We start from the raw sequence: 11793 nt of genomic DNA on the forward strand, positions 1-11793 counted from the left end.
GTGAGGGCACAGGCGGTGTTAGTGCCGACCGCGGGCTGGTCTGTGTACAACCACAGTGGTCTGGGCTGGAAGGGACCCTAAAGCCCCCCCAGTGCCGCCCCCTGCCCTGGGCAGGGCCACCTCCCCCCAGCCCAGGTTGCTCCAAGCCCCGTCCAACCTGGCCTTGAACACCTCCAGGGATGGGGCAGCCACAGCTTCTCGGGGCAACCTGCCCCAGGGGATCATCACCCGCACAGCAAAGAATTTCTTCCTCAGATCTCATCTCAGTCTCCCACTCGCTTTCTCCAACTCCCATTGCAATAATAGACTCTCAAGGAAGAGGTTGGGTTGCTTCTTTCTTCTTGTCTTTTTAAAAAGTTTTAGGGTTTTTTTTATGTTAAAGATGTTTAAGTCTACAATAACCCTAATATTAAAAAAAATAAATATTCTTTCATCTTAGAATAGGGTCAGGCGAAAAAAAGCAAGACCAAAAGTTTACTGGCTCTTTTCAGCGCTCTGCTAATCAGCTGGTAAAGCAGTAACTTTTCTGACTTGCATTACAAAATAGCAACATGCATTAAAAAACCTACTCCATCAGTTGTTTCTCCAGTTTGAAAGACGAAACAGTTACTTCATTTAGGTCACACTTCATACATATTACTGCTGATTTGGAGTGTATGTTTAAATTTGATTTTGCCGAGTTCACGTAATGTACCGATAAGCAATTCTCAACCCATCTGTATTAATAACAAGTTTCACTGGCACCTTCAGAAAGAGTGAAACAAAATTGCAAAGTAAAAGCAAACCCTAAAACATCCATGAATTTAATTTCCATATTCTGCAGATGAGAAGCTTTTCCTCAAAGTCAGAGAAAGTGAGAAAAAAAAAAAAAAGAGGAATCTCTAAGTATGGAGAAGATGCAATTTAAGCAAGTGGCCCGTTGTTCCAGTAAAGACACAGAACTGAAGTGCCTCGTACACAGTGAACCCAGTGGAGATGATGTGGCCGGGACTGAAAGATCCATTCACCTTCGACTACAAATCTCTGAAATATTCTCGTATTCTTTGTGCTTATGCAGAGGTGAAATTGGAAGACTTTTAGTTTGGGGAGTAAACCCAATGTGCTTTCCTTTAGCTTGGCTGATTTTGCTGTACTTGAAACAAATAGTGGGAATGTGCTGTGGGTGTCCCAGGGCTCACAGCCGGGGGAGATCTACAGCTCAGGGCTTGGCTTTCCACCCACCACCAGGGCGTCCCTCCGAGGAGGGAGAGGGGAAGAGACAGAAGAACGGGCTTCAGTGCCCAAGGAAGCACTTGGTCACACTGTCCTCTTCTGGACACCTCTTTACTCCTCCTTATGTCACACAGACACTTTGTACACAACCACATCCCCTCCCGTTGCTCAAAAGTTGGTATCGATTTACTTTTTTCCTAAAACATACAGCAACAAAAGAGCCACAGCCCCTTCCGGGAGTTTGGAACACAAAGCTCAGGAGGCAATACTTCAAACTTTGACAAGGCAAGAAACACAGAATGGAAAAGGAAATCATGTACCTTTCAAAGGTATTTTTAATAGTTTTCTTTTTTAATAACGATGTACCATATACATCCAACAATATCCAAGTGCCCTCTCTCTAGGCGTACAGTGTGCTTGCCGTACATCACTAAGGCACTCGGGAGGGAAGTCATTTTTGACAAATGCAACGGGAATGTTTCCACTACACAGCATCAGTGATAAGTTTCTGTAGCAGCTCTACCACAGGATTTAGCTTGTTTGATTTACGGGACAGCAAGTCGTTCAGCAACTCACTGGGAATTTGGCAAGTTTGTCATCACCAAATCACTTCCAAAGGCACTGATCATCTTTCCTTACCCCGAGCTGGGAACAGTCACATTTTTTCCCACTGATCTTCAATCTGAATGTTCAAATTTTAGTGACATGGAGGAACCGACGCTATCAATTCATTCCCTCAAAATACCAATCGCCTTCCGAAGGCCTGCGCGCCCTCTCCTCTTGAAAGCTGTCTGTGTGTGTGCTAGCTGCTGCTCTGTCCAGTTTACACCTTCAGGACTCAAGGCCTAGAGTATTGTGCGTTAGTCTTAAGTCCTACCTTACAGCAATGTTTTTGTCAAGAAAGTACCTTGAACGTAAATCAAAATGCTTTGAAACAGCGGAAATAAATTAAACAAATGTAATTTGTTTATAAAAATATTTTCTTATAAATCTTTAAAGCTTATAAAAGCCAGAAAATACATTTAAAAGAATCTCTGAAACGTTTCATCCTTTGAGATGTGGTTACAGTTCAGAAAGTGAGAAGAATCAAAGCGCACTGACATTTTACATTTATCTTCCCACATGGAATTCCATAGTACAACACGCTTAACCTACAAGTCAAAATGCCTTTGACATCCTTCCCCGGGTCAACTCCCCGTGTCAGACCGTTTCTGTTTGAAAATAAAGAGCTGGAACTTAGCTGACAATGCTGCTGTTTCGACAGACATGGCACAATTAGCTTTTCCATAGTTGCTATATGGAAATCCAGACGCTGGCGGCACCAGCGGCCACGGCTCTGAAGCTGGAGCTCGGGGACAGGTATGTAGTACATAGGTGCCGTTTTTTAATGATTACTTTCTGAACTTACATTTGATATTGGGAAGGCAAGTGGTATCACATACAAACATACCACTGTCTCAGCCACCCATTTTTTCAGTGACGTGGCCTTTAAAAATACCTATATTCCTGTTTATTGATTATGGGATATGTCCTTGTAGTAAAACTAAAATGACCTTGCTAGTCCATGAATATTTAAACTGCATCAATTGGTCCTCTTGCACTTCCACGAAGACTGTCCTTCATCCTGCAGCTTTTTAAATTTTGGCCCAAGCAGGAACCACCAGCCAAATCCCAGAATGACACAGATGACAGACTCCACGTAGTAACCGTCCAAGGTAGTAACACAGGAACCGCCAGCTTTTGTGCAGAGCTGAAAGACAGAAGCAGAAGTCGATGCATTAAGTGTTCCCTGGGAGATCCGGAAACAGAGACTTTGAGAAAGCAGGCATTAAATATCTACCGTTTTTTTACTTGCTCTTGGTTATGACTAAATGTATTTGCTTAATCTTCCTTGTTTCTTATGGAGTTAGTAAGAGAGGCTTTCAAGTGTACCATTGGTATGAAAAGTAACAAAACTGTTATAAAACATTTGGTAAATGGAGCATATTGGCCCAGGGGGCTAACTCTAGCAAACAGAAGCTGTCCAGCTGTCTCAGCCTGGCCTGGAGGTGCAAGCACCGCTCTTAATCCCATGAAAATTTTTCTTTCCCCTCCCAGCCATCCAAATGGCTTCTTTAGAAATCACACCCTTGCATCTTACCACACTGAATCTGCAAACGGACAGTACAAAGCGCTGCGTATTTCTGGGAAAAACATGCCCAGGATGTTTTTTAATTGCAGAACTGGAAGACAAAACTCCAGCATTTAAAGCGTACGTGTATAGCTCACGATGGGTTCTGCTATTGCTCAGATTTCAATACCGCTATAATCCCAAGATAAATCAACCCTCTGAGGTGAGGTTCTGCCAGCATTTTCATTATTCTGAGACATGTCAAGATCAGATTAGGAATAAGAAGGGAGTGGTGGTAGAACATTACCAACTGCAAAAAAAGATCAGAGGAGTGAGGTGAAGGAGGGAGGACTGAAGTTCAGTAGAGGCCCAGGCTCAGGGAACCCAATCGGCAGCAAGCCAATGACAGGCAGAAAAAGCACCCATTAAGTGGAAGCAGTTTCCCCTCTGTAACTAGTAAGAAGTGCAATTCAAGTTCAAACAAGTCACGTTTGACTCCTAGAACGCTTTGCTTATTTGGAGAACCTCCACATCCCAAAGAGTCCTGGCATTCAAGAGTGAAATAAATCTCAGTTGTGTGTATGGAATAAAAATCCCCCAAACCCCTAAAACATTTCCACCCTTTCAAACAGTCACGTTACAATTTCTCATTTGCTCATGAGGAGGTGAATTTGAAACCTTGCTTTCCAGGCAGTTTTGCATCCCGTTGTTTGATCTGTGTACAGCAGCACAGCATGTTCTTTGTTCTCTTCCACAGGGCTCCCCAGAGCTGGGAAGGCAGCCAGTGACAACCGCTCAATTTCACGTGGAAAGAGAAGATCAAAGACAAGAGAGCAAAGTAACATCACGGGAGAAGGTATCAAGGTATCCAGATAGGAAGCCTCCAGAAAGACAAAAGGAACAAAAACCTACCACAAAACTTAGGGGACTTGGGGGACAGCCAGCCTGCCCAGAACAGAGTGCCTGATTACACAACTCTGAACTTCGCAAGGTTTACTCTCAAAATTGTAACTACAGCTTCCTTGCACTGCAGCAAGTGTGGCACCAATTTAGTGCTTCTGCCACCAGCTTTTCATCCCGGCCCAGAAAGGTACAGACAACTACGCTGCAGCTGCCAATCTTCGGTAAGCTGTTAGTTATTAAGAGCGTACAGATAAAATAAGACTTAATTTATCAGACAGAAAAATTAGCTCAATTGGTGGGAATTTTTAAGCATAAGCTGTGCACTACGAATGTTCTCAAAGGCAAGAAAATACTAAGAGAAGCAACTTAATTGAGAAATGATTGAACAGAGACCTTCACAGCCTCCAAAACTTACTTCTGCCGCAACTGTAGTTCCACAGGACTGTTCCTGGGCTCCTGCACACTCTTTCACCGTGAGTGGGTCCACAAGCCAGAGTGCAACGGTGGAAGGCCAGTTCCCTCCCAGATTCGACACAGTATTTAGGAGTGTCATGTAGGTCCCTCCAATCAGCGGGTCGCTGACCTTGGCGTTGAAAGCCATTATTGCAACATACATGCTATACAGCGTGATCTGTAGAAGAGGTAAGAAAACAGTAAGGTCTCCCCAGTTATGGGCAACAACAACTAAAAACCCTAACACAAGAACTGTTTTAACAGACCACCTGAAGTTAGCACCATTGACTGAAAAATAACCCCGACACCTTAAAATTGGACAAGAGAGAAATTCTGCACTTGGTCTCTCTTCTCATACCAAGCAGTAGCCTTGCCACTCGTCTCAAGTCATGCCGACATGGACCCAGCCTCACGTGCATCAGAATGACTCGGGTTATCAAACTGAAGTATGATAAGGCCAGCTAAAATAGCATACAAAAATAACCCTTTTGCATTTAAAATCAACTCTCAAGGCACTGCATACATTTTAGTTCTGATCCAAAGCCCCGTTTGTATCAGGCATTTGTTTTCCAGGCCTTTGGATCAGATCCATTATGATGTTACTTCAAAAATCACTAACGTAGCTTTTCTAGGACCAGGATCACATAACTTCATGGATCTGCACAATAAGCACAACCATCAATCATCATGCCTAAAACTCAGTCAGAATGCTGGGATTTCTCCAACTCCACCATGCTCTTGAGCTTCAGATTTTTTGGGGGGGGGGGAAATCTGCGAAAAAAAAAGCAGATCCGATCGACTACAAGTAACTTCATAGATGACATCCAATGGAGCACATGGAAAAAGGAGAAATGATATTGGCAAGAGTATCAAAACTAAATACAGCACAACAGGTCAGACTTAGAGGAATTCTAGTGTAACCAAGGACAAAAGCAGATAACAGATTCATAGCGCTCTCGTGGACTGATATGAAATACCCTCCTGTCCCCCTCCCCTTCCCACCGACACTGTATGTTACCTGATGTAAAGCATAACTCAACAATACTACAACATAGTAGTAGACAGGAAATCCTCCTTCATGTTTTACTGTAGGAGTCCACCATACCAAAAAAGCAAATTCCAGACCAAGCAGTAATCTGGAGGAATAAGAAAGACAAGTTGTAATTCAAGTAATTCTCCTCCCCATGTGTTTCCTTGATCCATACAGAATACATTAAAAAAGTTTATATCTCAACAGTTAAAGCTATTTCTATCTTAAATAGAACTAGATATTAAATATTTGACAAGCACCAAAATTTTATACCTTAACAATTCTGTCTTCTACATAAACATAATTCACTACCAGACACTAGCTTCTTCCCTGCACCTTCACACAGAAATTTATTTTTTGTAGAAAGCAACACACAAGATACCTAACCAAATTCAACTGGAGCAAAACTTACCCTTTCCTTTGGCAAAAACATACATCGCCGCATAAGAACATGTTAAAATAACAGTTACCTGTTACAGACACGTTACATGACTTACTGAGTAACAGCATTCAGTAATTTGCCAGATTCACTGGTTTTAGAATTCCATAAGCAAACTCCTATGAAAAACACTTAACACAGAGACGAAACGTCTCCTTGTCTGTATCGGCCCAATTCAGCTCCTGTTGCTCTCAGTTACCTCACTGCGGTAACTGCGCCCATCCATCCGTCAGTGCCTTCTGCCACTCCCACGCTGGGCAGCACACGTAACTTCACAGACACAGTCCCAGATCTCGTCAGAATGGTTCAGGAATAAGGAACTACTGACACCGAATAAGAGCAGGAGAGTACCGCTCTAATGCTGTCACATGCGCGTCTTAAAAACCCCTCATGTTCCACTTTCTTACATGTGTTACTACATGAATCAAGGCACAAGACGGAGTTCTCACTCTGAGCATTCTGACATACCTTCTTGTGCCTGGAAGTTTAAGAGTTACACAAGAAATCCTGTACTCGATCTGAATACACAAGTTACTACGTTTCTGTCAAACAAGATTCATTTGTTTTTACCTGAAAGGCATAGCTTTGTAAAACGTGTTCAGTGGCTGGGGGCCTGCTGTGTATTTGCTGATAATCAGAGGCAGTATTATCTGTAAGGGAACCATTGGAACCGCTAGCAGAGCTAAGTGCTCTTTCGGGACTCCCTCTTCCACCAGTTTGAGTCCCGTTACAGCATCTGCTGCCGAAAAGCCAATCTGCAATACAAGTTAGAGAAAATAAACCGAGGAAAGCAGTGACAGTTTGGCTAGAAATTCAGTTTACTCGCTATTAAGTAAATTGAGAAATGCGATAGAGTACAGTTCACTTTTGTGTCTCATTTGATTTCCAAATCTGTTCTGAAACATGTTCTACACTTGCATTCTCTTCTTGTCATCAGTTCCAAAACTATACCAAGAATATTAAACACAGCAATGCTATTCATGCCTGTGCCTTAGTTGCTGTCAGTGTCCACAGCAGCCAACAGGAACCCGTGGAACCCTAGGTTGTATGGAGTTACAGATTCTGGCAAAAATATTTAGGTTAAAAGAAAAAATTTTCTGTCCTTTTAACTGACGACTACACAAACAACCTGTTTAAAAATGTTTAAAAACAAATTACTTCAATACTAGATAGCAATCAAACTTCTCTTTAATGCTTGTGTAAACACTTACAAAAGCTCAAACAAATGTTCTCTGTTGTACAGCCCTGCGTGAAAATTCAGAACTCTGATGACAACCACCAGCAAAACTAAGAAATAAGTTACATGGCAGGGACTCAGCAACCCTTCAGACTCTGATATCATCAGCATCTAACAATTCATATATGTATCTACTCACTTTTGCTGTGAGAATCAAGAGACAGAACGTAAGAACTGCCGGCATCTTGATTATTGAGAATAGCAGCCTGTATGTATCAGTGATGCCTTTTGTTTCTTCTTTTGTTGGCGTTAGTTCCTTGTTCTCTTTTTTCAAAAGGGCAACCAGTGTAGTGGTAATTAAAAAGACAGCTCCCCAGAAAAACAGGAAATCTGGAGGGAAAAATAAAATAAAAAAAAAAAAATCTTTCCGGCAGCCATCATTAACACTTCATTAACAATTCACTGAGTGTCTAAAATGCAGTTATTTTCAAAAAATATAAGCCTAATAATCAGAAATTGAATAAAAACATTACTCCTTGACCCTTCTAAAAACAAGCAACAAAAGCAAACCCCAAACACACAGCTCCACACACAGCTGGCACAGTGCTGCCCTGCCCTCAGGCTATAACCACCTTCGCTTGCGACCCCAGACCGAAGAGCAGCAGCGAACCGGTCACTGCCCCGGTGTTGTGTGCCCTGCTGCCGCAGCCGGCACGGCGGAGCAGAAAGAGAAATAAAAAATGGAAGTGTTGAAGGATTACACATAGTCACCAAAAGCTGATCAAGGAGGGAAAAGCACATAAAATAGTTACAAGACGGGGAAAAACTTGAGAGGAAGAAGTCATTCACACCTCTCCAGTGGATTTACTGGGCAGTCATGTAACTATTCGGTGCCTCAATTCTATACTCCCTACATAATATCTATCTGAAGGAAACAAAGATGTATACTTATGAGTGTAAAGATGGCCCGATGAAAGTTCTTACGCAGCCATCAAGTAGAGAGTCACTAAAATATGTCTGGTTTAAGTAGCTATTATACTTGCTAACCTTTAAGAGCTCTATTTTAAGCACATATAATATTTGCTAAATTGAGGATTTGACGACAGCAATAGTACAAACACACCAATATTTTACTGCAAGTACTTTTTGAGTGAGTGAATGGATTAATCTAAGTTAGTCCTATCCTCTACCTTTATGAAAGAGGCAAGAAAGAACTCAGTAACATGGAGAGGGTAAAACAGAAGCAGCCTTTTATCTTCCTGGTCATGGGCAACTCCAGGAGCCTCATGGTGACTTGAAAGCAAGCAGCAAGGGCTGGTGAAAGGGCAAAGACAGTGCAAAGGTTTAGTCAATTATTAGCTGCTTCTTAGGCGCAGGAAGAGAACAAGCACAACAAGCATGGAAGAAAACACAAAAAGACTACTGTAGCTATATCCTAGCGCTCCCAGTGTAAAAGAAAAAAAGGCATTTCAAACCATTTTCTGCTGCTTCCACACCGGCTACTTCTCCCTTTTCTAAAGTAAAGAACATCTCATAACCGATGCTGTCAGATTGCTCTCTTCTCTGTTAAAAAAGGTACCCCGAATATTACATTTTTAAGTAAAAGATTAATTTTCAGAGAGTCATGCTAATCGCAGCTACTGTCTACAGAAGACATACAGCAGTGGTACTCTAATAATAGCACTAAGCATTATCACCGCAGTGAGAGACCTAGAGCGCGAGGACAGGAATAGAAATAGCTTTGAGCATCGTTGCATGAATATTCCTGATCAGGTCAGCCCCGTCAGCCGCAATACAGCAACGGCTGGATTAGCAAAAAAACCCCAAAAAACCAAAACAAAACAACAAAAAAACCCAGCCATATAGTGCACTACCAGGCTACAGGCAAAAGAACTTTAAATTACAGTTTACACAAGAAATTTCTAGCATAAAGTTTCTGGTGCCACCAGTGCTGCCTGGCCCCATCCCTATTCTGTCTCTGCCTCTATACTACTACGAGCAAAATAAACTATAGTGTTGGGCAAAGCAAACTTTTGAACTAGATCAGGGTCAGCCCAGGCTGGAAAATAAGCACCAGCGAGGTGTGTGGGGACAGACAGGTGTCTCATCACAACAGCTTTAAGTAATTCTACAGCCACACGTCTCTTCCCGGGAAAGCTTGGGCTGCCTTGAAGGGCCACCTTCTTCCTGCGCTCGCGCTTTACTTCTCTTCCTTCATGCTGGGACAGGCATTCACGTGACTGCACAGCAAACAACTAATGCTGCTGCTTCTCCACAACTTGAAGTTGACTTGGGATCATGAAGCGTTGACTCCTTCGGCACTCAGCCTACGCCAGAAGCATTCAGGGATCTGAACTGGCAGAAAACTATTCACCTTTTCAAACTGTTTTCTGCTGCTTTAACTGCCTGAATGAGCCCATCACGAGCCCCATTACAACCAGTGCTAGGACCAGAGAGCTGCTCTCCTCATTTCAGTGAGCTGGTTTACAGCACTGCTCTATGGCTGCTTCAGGAGAAACGTGGACACAGCAAATTGTGGTATAGTCACATGAACAAGGGAACAGAAGTTTCTTGCAGCCAGTTTTACAACCCCAAAAAACATATCCTGCAACTATAGTGTCAGAGCTATTTGCTTTTCTTACTCCACCCAGGTTAGTACTCCAGGACAAGTTAAACAGGTTGCGCTGGTGTTTTTTGGTTTGGGGGATATTTCCCCCCCCCCAAAGACCACTCTTGCAATAATAACAAATCCATTTATACACACAGTACTGAGAAAAAAACCCAAGACAATAAAAAACCTGGACAGTGGAGGTAAGTCTAGACAAACCAAGCTCTCTGAACTACACGAGTGATTTGCAGGTTGCATCAGCAGTAAAAGACGTCAGTCCACCGCTGGAGCAAGAGAGAAGAGACACGCCAGCACTTATGAACTGCACACTAAAGGGAAACAAAGGAAAGCAACAAACCAGCAGGGTTACTTTGAGGACTACTCTATGCTTGTTGGCATATAGACCAGACTTAGGGTCATCAAGAGGAAGGAAAGAGGAAGACTAGTTAGCAATTGCGATAGCTGCACAGACAAAATAATTACAGCAGTCTTGGAAACTGATATCCTGATTTATCAATGAGATAGGGACAGGATGGACAGCGAAGACTAGCCTGCGAACAACAATTCGACTCGGCTTTGGCATACCTTTTCCCTTACATGATACAGGCAGAGCAATCAATGCAAGAGATGGAAAAGAAGTTAAAACCATGAGAATTTACTCTTCATTGCTAGCCACCGGCACTTTGAGACTGCAGCCAGAAGTGGTGCCAGTTTTTCTTGTCCTCCATAAGCTGGAGTGGCTAAACTCAACCTTCCAAACAAAACATGTATTTTAAGCATCTTCTAGGCAATACCCCTGACATCAACACCACACATAACCTTTCCCAAAACCCACCGAACAGAGAAAACCCCGAACCAACCCAAAACCCACCAAACAGAAAACACCCCTACACTAACAACTAGCTATAGCTGGATTACCAGACTTCATTTAATTAATTAAAGAGAAAACAAAATCCCCTTTAATTTACTAAAATAAGGCCTTCCTTCAGAAATTGGCTACGTGGTCAACCCTGAACTCTTGTTATTTCTATTTCCGTGAACAGAAATTTTGCAACAGTCAATTTTTTTTTTTAATTTCCCCTTTCCTTCCTCCCAGAAGGAGATGTTCTTAAAAGGCCTCATTAATAAGAGGAGGTTTGTTTGGGTTTTTTTTAAAACAATAATCTATTCCGTGGTCATTAAACCAGGGGAAAAAAAAACGTCTCCGAAGTGCTTAGGTCAGCCAAGATAATGACAAGGCAGGTTTCCTGCACTCAGAGAAGCCTGGAAGTTCAGCGCGTGCAGCAGTGGACCTCACCAGTCTCTTGTCACACTGTGCTTTCTCATGGGCAGGGGACAGACCAAACCTGCTCGATTCACAGCGCCAAACCACCACTCGCTTTGAACGGAGCTTTGGTCGAGGCTCAGGGAAGAATCATCCCCATCCCAGCACCGGCACGCGCGGGCCGCCGGTGCCCAGGCAGTACCTGAGAGGGTAACAATCCCCTGGGGCTGGGGCTGGAACCGCAGGTACTTGTTGCAGAAGGAGGCCGACTCGAGGGCCAGGAAGAGGACATTGCCCAGGAAGTAGCCGGCCGTCTGGCCCACGGAGTTGCAGGTGGAGGCGTAGCCCACGTTCTCCCTGGACAACATGGTCAGGGCCCAGCCGTCCACCGCGATGTCCTGCGTCGCCGCCAGGAACTCAAAGAAGAAGAAAGTCCCAGTGAGGGCCACCACGTTGGGGCCCCGGCCCTCCCCGTCGCCCAGCAGCAGGTCCACCTGGGTGGACATGTAGATCATGAAGAGCCCCAGGATGTACTGCGTGGGCACCAGCCAGGACTTGCGGCGGCCGAAGCTCCGCAGGGAGACGGCATCCACCCAA

At 43.6% G+C, this 11793-nt stretch overlaps 2 protein-coding genes across 2 annotated transcripts in view; both read right to left on the reverse strand.

The window, feature by feature from the left end:
* Positions 1-2584, reverse strand: part of LOC104285951 (chromosome unknown open reading frame, human C3orf33) — a 23801-nt gene extending 21217 nt beyond the window's left edge. The window contains exon 1 of the mRNA XM_009884479.1: positions 2524-2584. Within this exon, the coding sequence (XP_009882781.1) occupies positions 2524-2584 (61 nt within the window). The remainder of the gene's footprint in view (positions 1-2523) is intronic.
* SLC33A1 (solute carrier family 33 (acetyl-CoA transporter), member 1) overlaps positions 2425-11793 on the reverse strand; it is an 11171-nt gene continuing 1802 nt past the window's right edge. Inside the window, exons 2-7 of the mRNA XM_009884480.1 lie at positions 11399-11792; positions 7524-7714; positions 6718-6902; positions 5697-5814; positions 4641-4856; positions 2425-2962 (exon numbers count right to left, since the gene is read on the reverse strand). Of these exons, the coding sequence (XP_009882782.1) occupies positions 2795-2962; positions 4641-4856; positions 5697-5814; positions 6718-6902; positions 7524-7714; positions 11399-11792 (1272 nt within the window). The 3' untranslated portion in view covers positions 2425-2794. The remainder of the gene's footprint in view (positions 2963-4640; positions 4857-5696; positions 5815-6717; positions 6903-7523; positions 7715-11398; position 11793) is intronic.

The sequence above is a fragment of the Charadrius vociferus genome, unplaced genomic scaffold (assembly GCF_000708025.1).
Source record: "Charadrius vociferus isolate BGI_N301 unplaced genomic scaffold, ASM70802v2 scaffold104, whole genome shotgun sequence".
Classification (NCBI taxonomy): Eukaryota; Metazoa; Chordata; class Aves; order Charadriiformes; family Charadriidae; genus Charadrius; species Charadrius vociferus.